The 16770-nt window shown below is 39.9% G+C and overlaps 1 protein-coding gene across 2 annotated transcripts in view; it reads right to left on the bottom strand.

Moving 5' to 3' along the window:
• RBMS3 (RNA binding motif single stranded interacting protein 3) overlaps window positions 1–16770 on the bottom strand; it is an 886528-nt gene that overhangs the window by 193556 nt on the left and 676202 nt on the right. For both annotated transcript variants that reach the window (XM_044294643.1, XM_044294644.1), the window contains exon 6: window positions 6848–6927. In XM_044294643.1, coding sequence (XP_044150578.1) covers window positions 6848–6927 — 80 coding nt within the window. The remainder of the gene's footprint in view (window positions 1–6847; window positions 6928–16770) is intronic.

Genomic DNA, 16770 nt, shown 5'->3' with positions numbered 1-16770 from the left:
TAGATACAGTTGGGAAATTCATGTGGTGAAGCTGTACTAGAAATACTAATGCAATGTTTTGTTCCTAAGAGAAAAATGAAAACTCCTAAAAATCTAATCAGGACACTTCCTCTCCCATTAAAATGAAATATTCATAAATACTAATGATTTAGCAGAAAGAAGTTTTAATGATTTTTATGCAACTTTGGATCAGAGCACTTAGCAGAAAATGACTGTATTCACCCATACAAACTGAAGGGAGTAGGGAATTGAATGTATAAGCAAATAACCTGAGACAGAAATTCAAGGAGATAATTAAAAATCAGCTTTAAAAATTTTCAACCCTCTATGAAATAAAACTAGTCTCGATTCATCTTAGACATTCTTGGCCACTCAGATATAAAAGGGATATGGGTACCAGGGCCATAACTACCACCATAGCAGCCATATCAGCTTCTACAGGGCCCCACCAGCAGGCTGCTTGGCTCTGCTAATAGCGGATAACAGAGAGAACAAGAGAGCTCCAGTAACTACCCACCAGGACCTGCTCTGCATCTGCTACTCTCAACAACGGAATGATGTAGCCTTCATGCAATCAGTGCAGGAGGGGCGGAGCTCAGCATTAGAGGAGAGAAGTGATGGTAAGGGACAGGTGATGATGTCATGTGACATGAGGTGGCAAAACTTTGTGTGGAGGAGAAGGAGACAGAGAAGCGATAGATTCAGTGTGAGAGCCAGAAAAATGCTAGGAGTCATAGTACTCTCCTCTTATACCTTCCCTGTAATATCCTCTGATATTACATAGTAAAAGCCGGGACATGCTAGGAGTTGTAGTCCTCTGATTTTATACCTCATGTCCTTTGATATCACATTAGAACACCCTAGACATGCTAACAGTTGGAGTTTTTTCAACTTATACTTCCTACCCATAATGTTCCATGATATCACATAATAACAGCCTGAACATGCTGGAAGTTTTAGCCCACTCTTTTTATACCCACTCCCTATAATGTTCTCTGATATTACATAATAGCCTGAACCTTCTGGGATTTGTAGTACTTTCTTTTTTTTACCTCATCCTTGTAATGTCCTCTGATATTACGTAACACCCTGGACATGCTGGGAGTTATAGTACTCTCCTCTTATAGCAAACTCTTGGACGCAGTGACGAAAGAGGTTAAATATCGTAAGTGGGCAACAAGTTGGCTGGATCCAGGGTGGTGACCATAATTACCTGATCCACGCTGCTGGGTTTTGGCTCCATCGCTCCACCTCTGACTCTGCAGGTCCCAGGTCTCTCCACATCAACATCCATTGTTACATGGGACACGTGACTGAGGGAGTTGTGGAGATGTTGCTGGGGGGAGGGGGGATGTTCAACAATTTTGCCATGGGGTGGAGTCATGACCCCTGATGGCTACTTTAATGTATTGAAAGTAGTCTTGTTTTTAGCTGAATTTATTAATCTTCCAGACCAAGATAACATACACGTGTCAGTAATAGAAGAGACAAGTTGGCAACCTACAGAGTGACCCATGAGCATTAATACACTTGTTATAAAGTGTTGTAGGCTATATTTGCTCTACAAATGCATCTTGCTCTCATTTAGTAACTTATGTATGCTGGTGGTGTTACGTTAATGTATTGTATTGCTGTCTGATGAGACAGTGTCGGAGTATTGTCTTCAATAGTAGGTGGCCCTTTAAGAACCACATGAGGTGCACATGAAAAAGGTACAACAGGTGAGCAGCAGGCTTCAGCTTGTGTGGGGTGGACAGAACTGCACTGCTCCCTTTGGACTACCAAGAGGAGAAAGACAATGAGCGGCATAGGCCATATTCGATTTCTCAATATTTTGCAGATTTTTGGCCGAATATTCGCCATAAATTAGCAAATTCGAGAATTTGTGATCTCCAATCATTGTTTAGTTTATTGCGAAAATTGTCAATGTAATATAGTCACGATAAAAATTGGCGACTAGAATATACGCGATCAACACTAAGGTGTAGGCAACTTTCCTATTTCCTATTGGTTGCTAGGGATGTTGCTAAGTGCCGATATTCGCAATAAATTTGCAATTTAGCATATTCGTGATTTCAAACATATAGCACTATATTCTAAATATTCGCAAATTATCGAAGTGGCGATAGTCACGATTCGAATATTTGCGCTCAACACTAGGAACGAACCACAGGCACAGTGTCTTGACATATATCCAGCCAAAAGGAAAGGTAAAGAAGGTAAATCTGTATTAGTTCAATATTATTCATTTAGTCATAAGTTTAAAGTGTCCTGTACTTGAAAAAGTTTCCTGTATCTGAGTTTGGCAGAGGATTTGTCCTATAGTTCTCAGAATTCTTTTTTTTCTGCTCTAACAGCATAAAGAGAATGTTGTTATTCATTTTTCCACAGGCCTGGGAGCTATAAGGAGTTATATGGCATTATTCTTTACATAATATAGTAACACACTAAATTATTTGGTAAGGCTGAAAAAAGACATACATCCAGTTTAATCTATTAACCTGCAAAGTCGATCCACAGGAAGGAAAAAAAGAATGACATTTTTTCTCATTTTAGGGGAATAAAAATGTCTTCCTGACTTCAATTAGGCAATCAGAATAACGCTATATAATAATTTTAGTTACTATAACCTGTTATATTATTATACTCAAGAAATATATCCAGACCCCTCTTGAACTCTTTTAGTGACTTCACCATCACTACCTCTTCTGGCAAAGAGTTCCATAGTCCCATTGCTCTTACAGTAAAAAAAAAAAAAAAAAAACTCTTCTATGTTGGTGGAGAAACTTTCTCTCCCCTAAACGTAGAGGATGTCCCCGCATCACGGTCACAGTCCTGTGTATAAATGGATCATGGAAGAAATCTCTTTATTGACCTCTGATATGTTTATACATAGTTATTAGTAGAGATAAGCAAATTTTTTTTAATTTTCGGAAAAATTTGCTTCGATCCGAATTTATTTGCGGCATATCGTGTTAAAAAAGACTATTTCCCGGGCTGCAGAGAGCCTTGCAGTAACATGCATAGGGAGTCTGCTGTGGTAGTGAAACAATACTGTGAGTCAGTATGAAAAGCACATGACAGGTAATGCTCTTACAATCTCTGCACACTTCACTTACCGTATTTGGGCACAGGGGCAAAACTGACCAAATAACTCAAGTACCACCTCAGCCTTACAGGTAGATGTTAGCATCAAGAAGAAGCCCACTTCTTTTACACCCTCGTCAGCTGATTCCACATAGATGTCTTCAGAACATGTTCTTTTAAACGCTTATACAAGTAGAGCCCCCCGACAGAGTGGAGAGGGTTTCAGCAGTAAGTTTGTGTTGACATCACTGATTATTATGCCCTTCCTCTGATCCGTCAGAACAATAACTCCTCAAAAAACTGGTCCTGTCTGTTGAGCATTTGCCTTCACTCGGTCAGCTTTTGGTCAGTAATCCATCAGTATTGCTAATGCCCCCCAAAAAATAGGAGTGGATCTAAAACAGAGGTGACACGTGAACCGAATATTTGCATGTCTTCTGTGTTTTCTACCCACTCCTGCTTTTGGCTACCAATTCATAAGTCAATTCTGATGGGACCGTACAGGGCCTTAAAGCTGCTACGCAGACAGGATCTGCTGTTGTGTCTCATTTTTCCTTCCTCCTGACAGATCAAAAGAAGTTTCAAATAAGTGATGATGTCAGCCAGGCCAAAAACCAAAATAGTGGACCAGTCATGAAGTGAAGAAGGGTGGGGACAGCATGAAAAGTCCACAGAGTGGACCTATGACAGGGTCTGGAGGTGGAGGCAGTATGATGAGGCCACCAAGTGGCACAATGACAGAGTCAGTAGGTGGCGGCAGCAGCATTAAGGAGAAGGCCACCGAGTGGCACAATGACAAAGTCTGGAGGTGGCAGCAGCATGAGTAGGCCAAAGAGTAGCACAAAGACCGAGTCTGTAGGTGGCAGCAGCATGGGTAGGCCGCAGAGTGGCACAACGACAGAGTCTGGAGGTGGCAACAGCATGAGTAGGCCACAGAGTGGCACAATGACAGAGTCTGGAGGTGGCAGCAGCATAAGGAAGCCACAGAATAGCACAATGACAGAGTGTCGATCGACCAAGATACTTCTGGGGGAACCTGCCTGGCATGAAAAGGCCTCTAGTAGCTACAGACAATAACAAGACAAAGCATCAAGATAGCTTTGAGCCTGGAAGAGTCGCAACGTTCATCAAGATACGTCACTAAAGATTTTACTGCATATAACTGCAGCGCTGTCTGCAGAATAAATTTAGATTTTTGACCAAAATACTTCAATAAAGATTTTATTGCATATAACCATAGTGCTGACCACTGAATTAATTTAGTTTTTCGACCGACATACTTCTATAAAGATTTTACCACATATTACTAAAGCGCTGAACGCTGATTAAAATTTGTTTTTCCACCCAAATACATCACAAAAGATTTTACTGCATATTACTACAGCGCTGAATACTGAATAAGAATTGTTTTTCCACCTCACTAAAGATTTTACCGCATAGAACTGAAGCTCTGAATGCTGATTACAATTTGAATTCCACAGAAATAGGTCACAAAAGATTTTACAGCAGATAACAGTGCACGAAGATGGAGAGGGTGTTCGGATTCCCCCCACACTATGTGAAATAGAAATGAACCGCTGCTCCCGAGTCCAGACAGCAGCTTCTGGAAAGGTCAGGGAGCGTCCCGGTCTTCCGGCATCTATTCGCTCAGCTGAAGAATGATTTTGAACGTGTGTAGAAGCCACACTGGGCCCCATGTTGCATATTCATCATGGAGACATCATGGAGATTTTACTGCATATAACTACAGTGCTGAACGGTGAATAAGATTTGTTTTTCCACCAAAATACGTCACAAAAGATTTGGCCACATATAACTGCAGCGCTGAACGCTGAATGCAATTTTTTTTTCACCGAAATACATCAATAAAGAGTTTACCGCATGTAGATACAGCTATAAACGCTGAATAAGATTTGTTTTTCCACCAAAATACGTCAATAAAGGTTTTACTACATATAACTGCAGCGCTGAATACTATTTTTTTTCCCACCGAAATACGTCAATAAAGGTTTTACCACATATAACTACAACGCTGAACGCTGAATACAATTTGCTTTTCCACCATAAAGAGTCCCAAAAGGTTTTGCCACATATATCTACAACCGAAATATGTCAATTAAGATTCTACCACATATAACAGAGCAAGGAGATGGAGAGGGTGTTTGGATTCCCCCCGCACTATACGGATGTCTCAGAAATGAACCGCTGCTCCCGACAGCAGCTCATGGGAAGGTCATAGAGCATCCCATTCATCAGGCATCTAATCGCTCCGCTGAAGGATGATTTTGAAAGTGTGTAGAAGCCACACAAGGCCCCCACTCTGCAGATTTATCATGGAGACATCTTGGAAATTTTACCATATATAACCGCAGCGCTGTTTTTCAACCGAAATACTTCAATAAAGATTTTACTGACTGCTACTGCTGCTACTTCCGTGAACCCCTGCACAACTACTTCCCGGGTAGGTAGACTGCTGCGAAGCAGGTGCTCTACCCATGGCATGTTTGGCTGACGACCTCCCACTGCTGCCACCCTGCTGAATTTTCACCCAGCCATGCTTTCAACACATATAACTGCCAACGTGAACTATAAAACAAAACATGCAATGCAACAGCTCTCTGCAAACCAAATAAAGTACAAAAATGCATAATAATTGCTAGTGCTATACTTATAAATTAGAGATGCTTGGCAAATCATTTTGTACAAAATTATTTGAGCCCGTCTGCCGCACATCAAGGCAATCTCTGTAAGAAAGCTTACTAACACTAATTTCTACCTGTTATGTGCCATGACGGCTACCTATACAATTAAAGAAGGGCCAGCATGCATGTGGAACCTACACCCTCTTTTTCTTTGCAGTTTGTAGTGGAGGTGTGGCTGACACTCAGTCGTGCACTCCTGACAAGCTCGTCTGCCCAATAGGCTGATTTTAATTAGTGTGAGTATATATAGCTTAGCCTGCTCTCCCTCATTCACTGGAAGCCATTTGGCACCAGGAGATATATAGTTGTGGACTCGCATTGCATTCTTTGGTGGCCATTTGGCACCAGGAGTGGTGTGGAGTGGGCCCGGCATGCATGTTGGTACCTGCATTCCTTGGATATAATGGAGGCCATTTTGGCACCAAAAATGACAGAAATTAAAGCAGGCCCAGCATGCATGTGGAACCTACACTCCCTGAAGTGTATGGTAGCCGTCATGGCACATAAGAGGTAGAATTTAGTGTTTGGAACCCGTCTTACAGAGATTGCCTTGACGTGCGGCAGACGGGCTCAAATAATTTTGTACAAAATGATTTGCCAAGCATCTCTAATTTATAAGTATAGCACTAGCAATTATTATGCATTTTTGCACTTTATTTGGTTTGCAGAGAGCTGTTGCATTGTATGTTTTGTTTTACAGTGTTGTTCTCAGCCATAGCAACATGCTCCTGCGCATTGGGTTGTGCTGACTGACCCCCTTTTTCTTTGCAGTGCTAACATGAACTAAGAATATATTTTTCTTTTTGCACTGAAATAGGCCAGTAAACGCTTTCAGCAGAAATAAATCCACCAGTGAAGTGCGTATATATTTAATTTTTTTTACTGTAATACGCCCCTATATGCTTTCAACAGAAATAACAGCCCAATTGAAGTGAATGGTTCCACATATGGGCCACAAAAAAAATGGAACAGAAGCAGAAAGAAAATATGTTCATGTGCATGATCCCTAAGCCTGCTTTTCCCAATCAATTCAAATCCGGTTTTTATCTGGCACTTACCTGGTACACCTGGAGGTGTTTTCAAATATTTTCCATTGAAATGCTGAATTACCACTTCACATTTTTCTGTAGATTCCATTCTGTAAAATAAAAGAATATTTGCTGAATTATTTTATATTATAAATTTTTTCTCGTTTAAGTACAAGTAGTTTACACCTTCCTCCCATAATACATAATGATTCTAATAATTCATAATTTTTTTAAAGCACAAATACTATTAAAACACTAATGGCTGCTTGAAGATGGAAATGCATCACTGTTTATCACAGTGCAAATCAAAGACAATGAATGATATTATAACATGAATAATATAATGCTACTCCTTTATTTGTATTTTCATTTCTCTCATAGATCTGCAAATAATGCAATGATAGGTGTTGCCCACAAACACCAACCTATAATTTTTCATTTTCACTTGGTAGAGAGTACACTAAGTGGCTGTCTAAAGTTAGTCTTTGGAGACTCTGAAAGTCTAAGTGGAATGAAGATCTACTTTTTGTTGTAGCTGCAGGCGCTTGGTGTCAAACAGTATTATGCTGCATCAAACAGTAGTGACAATTTCATTTTAATACACTGGGCGCATTTTAACAAGCAAAGGCAGTCCCAGAAATGAATACAATATGGGAGCTGCCAAGAGTAAAAACCTCAATATGTGTTGTTCTTTGAAGACAAGAAAAAAGAAAATCAAGTGAGCCAAGAGTGGAAAATGTGCCGTCATTTGAGAAGCAATATTGGAGAGAAAATGTCCATTTAGTTCTTGAGTTTCATATTTGTGGTCTCTGTGGTGTGTTATCAATTGATAGTTCTGCAGTAATTTTTTTCTGAAAATGCTGAGTTTCTCAACATCCATGAGAAAAAATAAAATAAAATGCAATAAAATATAGAAGCCTTATTAATAAATATAATAGAGCTACTTCAGCCCTGATTGGATGCATCAACAGCCCTCACCCCACTGTATGTGATGTAACATGTGAGGTGTGAAGAAATTGACAAGGCAGCTGGAGTTCGATTGAAGGCCCCCAGGTCAGCTATCATAACCCTAGCAATTATCATATTTGGCATATTCACTAATTCCCTGAACCCAAGTCCTACACCAACCTTAACTGTTGTGTTGGTGTCATTTAAGGCTGTATTTACAGACTTTCCATTTTTAGTGCGGCTTTGCTGCAATTTGGGATTTTTTTCTTAATCACAGTAAAATATTATACTGTCCTTTTTATAAATGCAATTCAATCTAAAAATAATAAAATGTTTGCTATGTTGCATATAAGCAAAATAATATAATATATTGTAGACTTTATTTGTTCTAAGAAAAAATGTTCTATTGCTGATAGCAACCACTCAGGTCACAATTTTATTTGAAGAAAGTTTGGTAATGAAAGCAGATATCTATATCTCTGCTATGGGCGTGGGTGTACACTGATCTCATGGGACACCAATGAAAAACTTGGCCCAACCTTGCCCCTATAAGTGTCTCAGTGTCACGGATCAGTGGGTGTGAACCCACTGTGCCACTGACTGGCTATACTCTGGAGGGACGTGTCTAAGCAACTTCCTAGTCTTCACTAGAGCCTCAGATGGTGAGGATAGAGCCATTAGGGTGGTTTCCAGGGGCTACTCCAGAGCAATCCCGAGTCAGTGGCAGCTGGTCCAGGCGGACAAGGAGATACCTGGGTAGGTACCAGAAGTACACGCGTAGTCAGGCAGGCGGGGTCGTTACCAGGAGCAACAGCGCAGTACTGAAGAATGTGGCAGAGGCGTAGTCAGACAGGAAAAAGGACAGGCAGGCTGCACAGGTACAGTTCAGGCAATCCGGGTCGGCAACAGGAGAGACAAGTCAAGCAGGCAGGGATCAGACAAAAAGTCCAGGAAGGAAGTATAAATCAGGAGCACACAAGAGTATTAGGAACCAGCTAACTCAAGGACCTGGACATTGAGGCCTCTGGGAAGAGGGCTGAGCCACTTAAATACCTGCAGGAGAGCCAGGGTTAGTCAGCGAGGTCACCTGACCTAACCCACACAGCCCAGGGAGTGATGTGCTACTCCCTTAGAGCAGTGTAACAAAACCAGCCGAACTCAGGCTGTGTCCAGGGCTGAGTGGAAGCTGTGGAGCGGAATCCTCAAAAGCAATACCACCTACAGAAGCAGAGCCAAGGACCGCAGCGGTGAAATGGGAAGCACCGACCACAGGTCACCACTGTGCGTGGTGCCTGAGACCACGGCGATAAGCGGGGGCACAGCGGCGTACAGAAGCCGCTGTTACACTCAGTAGTGATGGCCTTGTGGTTCGCCCCAGCGGTCGGTTCGCGGCAAACTTTGCTCGTTCGCGATTCGCCGAACATATGGTGATATTCGCGCCCGCCATATTCTTTTACATTGCAAAAGAACGTTGACCCTTGACACAGCCATCAGGTGGTACAGGAAAAAAATTATGAATGGAGATTGCATATTCAAATAATACATCTGGTATGTCACAGTCTATGTTGTGGGACTATTTGTGCACTTCTAGTAATTATTTCTTGGCTGCAAATATGAGCTGAAGGTTTTTCAGGTTGGCCTGCCATTAAAATGAATGGGACCCATCGCGAACTTGTGGTTCACGATCATTTAATTGTGTTCGCAAACCGTCCCGGCAGATGTTCGTCCATCACTAACACTCAGTATGCGTGTATCAAATAATCCCAGGCAATGGGCAATGCAAAGAGTGGCTTCTCAGATTCATCATAAATTTACTTCTTTTAAATGAAAAACTAAATGTAGTTAAAAAAGTTGCCCTCGGCTTCCCCCACCTTATTTGACTTATATTTTTTAATATATGACTATATTGAAAAAAATGTATCTGGTGCCCCATATTGTGCCAATTATGAACACATATTTCTCAATGTATTAACACCATGTGACCAGCATAAATACACTGATAAATCTCTATATATGTGATCTCCGTCAGTCTATTATAAAACTGTCTGCCTGAAGCCACCACTAGGTGTGCATAGGAATGTATACAGTTACCATCAGCTACAATGGAAACCTGTGAAAATCAATTTGTACTGAGCTCCCCCTAGTGGCAGCTGTATAAAAATGCTGAAGTTTTTAACGCGGGGACCCCTACTCCCCTCAGACCCCACAGCAGTCACATGGTCTGATTACGGGAAACAACAGTACTGTATGACTAAGGGTCAATGTGTTTGATATTCTCGTGAACAATCACCTTCTTTTAATTTCCTTACAGCTACACAATTGGCTGAAAGCTTTGACACAAAAAGCTGCTTATGATTTGGACAAGCATGTCCCTAAAAAATATATTTATGCACAGATACACTCAGCAACTATGTAAAAAGGCAGCATTACTATAGATTATTAGATTTCAGTTTACTCGGTCTTCCTCAGATGGTTTGCAAATGATGCTGCATTGCAACTCTTGTTTCTACAAGGAGCTTATTCTGGGTGGTTAACATCACTGTCTCTTGAATGGCACCCTTGTTTGGTTCAAATAATAGTGACAACGTGACTTGTTCTCTAGTAATTTCCTTTGTCACACTGTAACGCTGTAAGGAAATATATATATATATATATATATATATATATATATAGCAGTTTTATCATAGTGTAGAAATTAAAGTGTTTTTTTTTTTTTAACAGTGGGGTTTCGAGGAATTTTATAATGATGGCCTATCCCCAGTATAGATCATCAATATCTGATCTGTGGGTGTTCAACACCCTGCAACCCACTGATCTACGGTTCCAAAGTAATTCCAGAGCTGGAAGTAGGCGTTGGCACTAGACAACTCCTTCCTTTTGATAGTGGACAGAGCTATTAACTGCAGTGCTGCTGTCATTGAAGTGAATCGGAGAGGAGTGGCAGTAACTTGTTTCAACCAGTACACAATGGAAGGAACTGTTTTTGTGTTGTAGCTTCTGCAGAACAGCTGATCAGCAGGGTTGTGGGGGGTCGGAACTAAGGTGATCAGTTATTGATAGGCTATGCTAAGTATAGTCCATAAAAAACATGGACAGACTGTTTAAATATCACATAATATGAGTATGGACATATTCACTGTTCTCAAATCTATTCAGCCCTATAAAACCAAGTTATAGTTTATTTTAGGTCATTAACCCCTTTCTGCAGCAGACAGTTTTCATTTTTGCATTTTTGACTATTTATTACTTTTTTTATTTGTATATTTTAATAATAGGGAAATTTTTGCATGCAGGGATGGCTATTTAGTTTACTTTTTGTAATTAAGTATTTTTGATTTAGGGAAATGAGGGTGATTTGAACATGCAATAGTTACAGTTCTTCTCTTGTAGACTCCAATGCATTAGCATTTGAGTCTATGAGCATTTTATTATGTTCCTATGGTGCCCTCAGGCAGGGTCTTCTTAAGCCTCATTCACACATCAGTGCTTTGGTCAGTGATTTCCATCATTGATTTTGAGCTAAAACCAGGAATGGGGCCTTCGTAGACCTTAGGTATAAAGGAAAGATCTGCACCTGTTCTGTGTTTTGCTCGAAATCACTGATGGAAATCACTGGCTGTGTTATTAAGGCATTAGGAACATAGCTGCAACAAGCCTCTGATCCTTCAGGGGTACCAAGACTGCCACAAGGAATGAACGGCTCCCCCTATTGCCACTAGTGGGAGTTGTTCCAGCCGCAGGAGTGCTGCCCTTCCAGGTATTCGTCTCTCCGAAGAATGAAAATTAAAACTGGCAATTCTGCCTGAGATATTTGGGTATCGTTTGAATGGTAATATTCTCTGTGCATTAAACATGGCAGGTTATTGGAGTTGAGTGTGTGTGTGTGTGTGTGTGTGTGTGTTTTTTTTTTTTTTTTTTTGGGGGGCAGATTGAGCTGTAGTTAGTTTTTTTACCATTTTAATTTGAAGATGGTAAAACAACAATTCTAGCACTGTGTTTTTTTGTTTCTTTATGGCATAAACATGATAAATGCGAAAAGAGGTTGTAATATTAGATGTATTTTTTTTATATAATAGAATTTTATCAAACCTTTTTTTACCTCTATGGGACTTGGACATGCAATTGCATGATCACTTGTAAAAATACACTGAAATACTCCAATATAGCAGTGCATTGTGCTTTTGCTGATATCCTATTATACTAATTTATAGTAGCATTATGATGGTAGGCCTGGGAGCTGAGTACAGGGCTAGTTTACATGCTCCATGCAAGTCATTTTATTGTGAGTAGAATAAATCATACTTTTAACAAAAGATTCGGGTATTGCACTATGATTTGTTCCTCTTGAAGGAAATCGATTTTCTGGTGGGTATCGAGACCTTACACTGGGGATGCATCGGTGGAGCCGGGAAATCTCCAGGAATACTTCTTGTTTGTGAAACACTCGCCATTGAAGTCTAGCGCGGACCCATATGTATGTACTTTCTGGGAGCTCAGTAGCCACCCCAAAATTGTGTCGCACATGCGGGGCTAAAAAGGGTGGGGTGTGTTCGACAGATGGAGCACTATTAGTCAAATGCTAGATGTAAAATATATTCCAAGGTGCTCACATTATCATAGGAGTACAGTACAATTGACCTACAATAAGATAGGAACTGACAATATCATAAACCACTATGATGCAGTCGATTTGGGTCAAAGGAACAGCATTTGGTCCAGGAGATGCGGTTAACAAACAGCTCTTGTTTCCGGGGATGAGCTCAGTCATTACAGGGTAGCCAACTATAGCTGGAGATGTAGAGACAGTTTTCTCTCAACGGCGCAGAAGCTGTTTTGCATAATGTGAATTAAATATTTAAAAGGAATTTGTAACCTAAATGAACTTTTAGTGTCGCCAACTTATTACATTATGTGCTTTTGAATTTCACCTATGTTTCTGAATCAAAATGCTGAATATTCATGAATCTGAAATAATGAATACAGTTCTGTCCAGCCCTTTTGTAATATATAATTTAGCTATTTCCCCTACATATAGATCGTTGAGTGATCAGTCAAACAACCTCATTATTGCAAAAAAAAACTTTATTTCAGTTATTTATTTTCAGATCTGGACTTCAGTGCTCCTTTTTGTATAGTAAATTACAATGTGCTATACCGGTGTATTGCAACCTCTTTTAAAAAAAAATAATAATAATTTATATATAGTTTTTCTTACCTTTGCACTGTAAGATGAAACGGTGTGAACTTTTAAGCACAGAAAGGCACAACTTCGCAGAAAGTGTGCTATGATATTCAGTGAAATCAAGATCAGGCAAATGTTATTCTTATTTCAGTTGTCTTTAGGACATCTAATTTTAAATTCTTTCATATGCAAGGTGCTTGAAACATGTTTATTATTATTATTTTTTTATATATATATATATATATATATATATATATATAAAAAGCTCAAAATTTCAAACATTAATTTATAATAAATATGACTTGGAAATATACACTCAACAAAAATATAAACACACCACTTTCGGTTTTGCTCCCATTTTGCATTAGCTGAACTCAAAGATCTGAAACATTTTCTACAAACACAAAAGACCCATTACTCTCAAATATTGTTCGCAAATCTGTCTAAATCTGTGTTAATGAGCACTTCTCCTTTGCCAAGTTAATCCCACCTCATAGGTATTGGCATATCACGATACTGAATAGACACCATGAATATCGCACAGGTGGGCCTTAGACTGCCCACAACAAAAGTGTGCATAGTTTTGCCTTACTTGGGGGGGGGGGAGGCGGTGTCTGAAAACCAGTCAGTATCTGGTGTGGCCACCATTTGCCTCACACAGTGCAACACATCTCCGTCGCATAGAGTTGATCAGGTTGTTGATTGTGGCCTGTGGAATGTTGGTCCACTCCTCTTTAATAGCTGTGCAAAGTTGCATAATATTAGCAGGAAATGGAACACGCTGTCGTATACGCTGATCCAAAGCATCCCAAACATGTTCAATGGGTGACATGTCCAGTGAGTATGTTGGCCATGCAAGAACTGGAATGTTTCAGCTTCCAGGAATTGTGTACAGAACCTTGTAATATGGGGCCGTACATTATGATGCTGCAACATGAGGTGATGGTCTTGGATGAATGGCACAACAATGGGCCTCAGGTAGGGTTGAGTGAACCCAAACCGTAAAGTAAGGAACTTTAGGATTTTTAGACCCTGGACCCGAACCCAAATTTTTCAGTAAAAGTTCGGGTTTGAGTTCGGTGTTCAGCAACTTAATGGAGCTTTTTGAAAGGCTGCAGAGCAGCCAATCAACAAGCGTTTAACTTGTGTGCCCTTAGAAGCCATTACAGCCATGTCTACTAATGGCATGGCTGTGATTGGCCAGTGCAGCATGTGACCCAGCCTCTATATAAGCTAGAGTCACGTAGCGCTGCACGTCACTCTGCTCTTACTAGTGTAGGGAGAGGATGCTGCTGCTGTGAGGGAGAGAATAGGAAAGAATCTGGTATTAATAGTTCTTGTTAACTCTGCAATCTACAGTGATTCTGTTTTGTGGGTGCAGTGCACCATTTTTTTTACCCTGCCCTAAGCCCAGTGACAGAGAAAAAAAAACTTTTATCCGTCTGTTAGTTAGGTTGGAGGCCATTTTGTGCAAGTTCAGTGCAAGAACACAGCATATGTGCATTTGTGACAGTCAAATACAAGGTTTAAAAACTGCAGTTATATTCAGGGTTTAAAAAAACACCCATTTTTTGCAATACCTTACATCTGGGGCCTTTGCTGCATTTGTCACAGTGAAATACAAGCTTTAAATACTGCGATTATATTCTAGGTTTAAAAAAAACACCCAATTTTTGAAAAATAATCAATTTGTGGCCTTTGTAGCATTTGTGACAGTCAAATACAAACTTTAAATACTGCAGTTATATTCTGGGTTTAAAAAAACACCCATTTTGTGCAAGACCCTACATCTGGGGCCTTTGCTTTATTTGTCACAGTCAAATACAAGCTTTAAATACTGCAGTTATATTCTGGGTTTAAAAAAACACCCAATTTTTGCAAGATAATACATTTTGGGTCCTTTGCTGCATTTCTGACAGTCCAATACAAGCGTTAGATACTGCTGTTATAATCTGGGTTTAAAAAAACACCAATTTTTTTGCAAGACCCTACATCTGGGGCCTTTGCTGCATTTGTCACAGTGAAATACAAGAATTATATTTTGGGTTAAAAAAAACACCCATTTTTTCAAGATAAAACATTTTGGGTTCTTTGCTGAATTTGTGACATTCAAATACAAACTTTAAATACTGCAGTTATATTCTGGGTCTAAAAAAAGATCAATTTTTTGCAAGATAATAAATTTTGGGTCCTTTGCTGCTTTTCTGACAGTCCAATACAAGCGTTAGATACTGCTGTTGTATTCTGGTATTTAAAAAACATCCATTTTGGGCATGATAATACATTTGCTGCCTTTGTTGCATTTGTGACAGTCAAATACAAACTTTAAATACTGCAGTTATATTTTGGGTTTAAAAAAACACACATTTTTTGCAAGATAATATATTTTGGGTCCTTTGCTGAGTTTGTGACAGTCTAATACAAAGTTTAAATACTGCAGTTATATTCTGGGTTTAAAAAACACCCATTTTTTTTGCAAGATAAGATATTTTGGGTCCTTTGCTGCATTTGTCACAGTGAAATACAAGCTTTAAATACTTAACTTATATTCTGGGCTTAAAAAAACACACATTTTTTGCAAGATAATACACTTTGGGTCCTTTGCTAAATTTGTGACAGTCAAATACAAACTTTAAATACTGCAGTTATATTCTGGGTTTAAAAACAACACCCATTTTTTGCAAGATAAAACATTTTGGGTCCTTTGCTGCATTTCTGAAAGTCCAATACAAGCGTTAGATACTGCTGTTATATTCTGGTATAAAAAAAACACTCATTTTGTGGCAAGATAATACATTTGCAGCCTTTGTTGCATTTGTGACAGTCAAATACAAACTTTAAATACTGCAGTTATATTCTGGGTTTAAAAACAAACACCCATTTTGTGCAAGACCCTACATCTGGGGATTTTGCTGCATTTGTCACAGTGAAATACAAGCTTTCAATACTGCACTTATATTTAGGGTTTAAAAAAACACCCATTTCGTGCAAGTCACAACATCTGGGGCATTTGCTGCATTTGTCACAGTCAAATACAACCAGTCAATACTGCAGTTACATTGTTGGTTGACAAATTAAAAAAATTTGTGACCGTGAAGTAATTGTATAAAATTCGCCTTTCACACTGTTGTGTGACCTCAATAAATTTTTCCCTTCATGACACCAGCACTGCCTTACTCTCAGTGAACTTAATTGTTGACCATTGGCGGTTACATTGTCACCTGACATAAATCATCTGTTAGTTTGGTGGGTGAACAGAAAGAATGAGGAGAGCATGAAATAAGTGACGTGGCCACGGTTGTGGTGCTGCTGGTGGAGCTCATGTTGCAGGGAGAGGATGTGGTTGATCTGTGTTAGCTACATGCACAAGTGAAACACCTTTCTCAGGTGCGAGTAGGTGACAGAACCTTCATAGTTATTTGGTAGGGCCGAATGCAGCTCTACGAATGGTGAGGCCAGAACAAGCATAGGCGATAGTAGATTTGGTGGCTGACAGTGCCTACAGTTCCTTTGCATTGTCTTCCACCCAGTCCCCTGCTGAAAGATCTGAGTTGGCACCTACTGCCCATGGCCATCTGTCTTTCAACTCACCCCCTCGCAAATCAGGCAAGCAGTCTGAGCCCCAAGTCATGCAGAGGTCTGTTATGCTTTTTGATGACTCTGCTGGCAGGGTTTCCGTGTGCCATCCACATAGCCCTGCACCAGAAGTGGAAGAGATTGAGTACACTGATGCCCAACCACTTATGTTTCAGGTTGAGGATATAGGAAGACTACCGCAGCACCTCTCTGATGATAAAATACAGGTGCCAACTGCTGTGGCCTT

Source organism: Bufo gargarizans, chromosome 5 (genome assembly GCF_014858855.1).
Source record: "Bufo gargarizans isolate SCDJY-AF-19 chromosome 5, ASM1485885v1, whole genome shotgun sequence".
NCBI classification, from domain to species: Eukaryota; Metazoa; Chordata; class Amphibia; order Anura; family Bufonidae; genus Bufo; species Bufo gargarizans.
The sequence above is the reverse complement of the archived record's forward strand: the minus strand, read 5'-3'. Positions and strand labels throughout refer to the sequence as shown.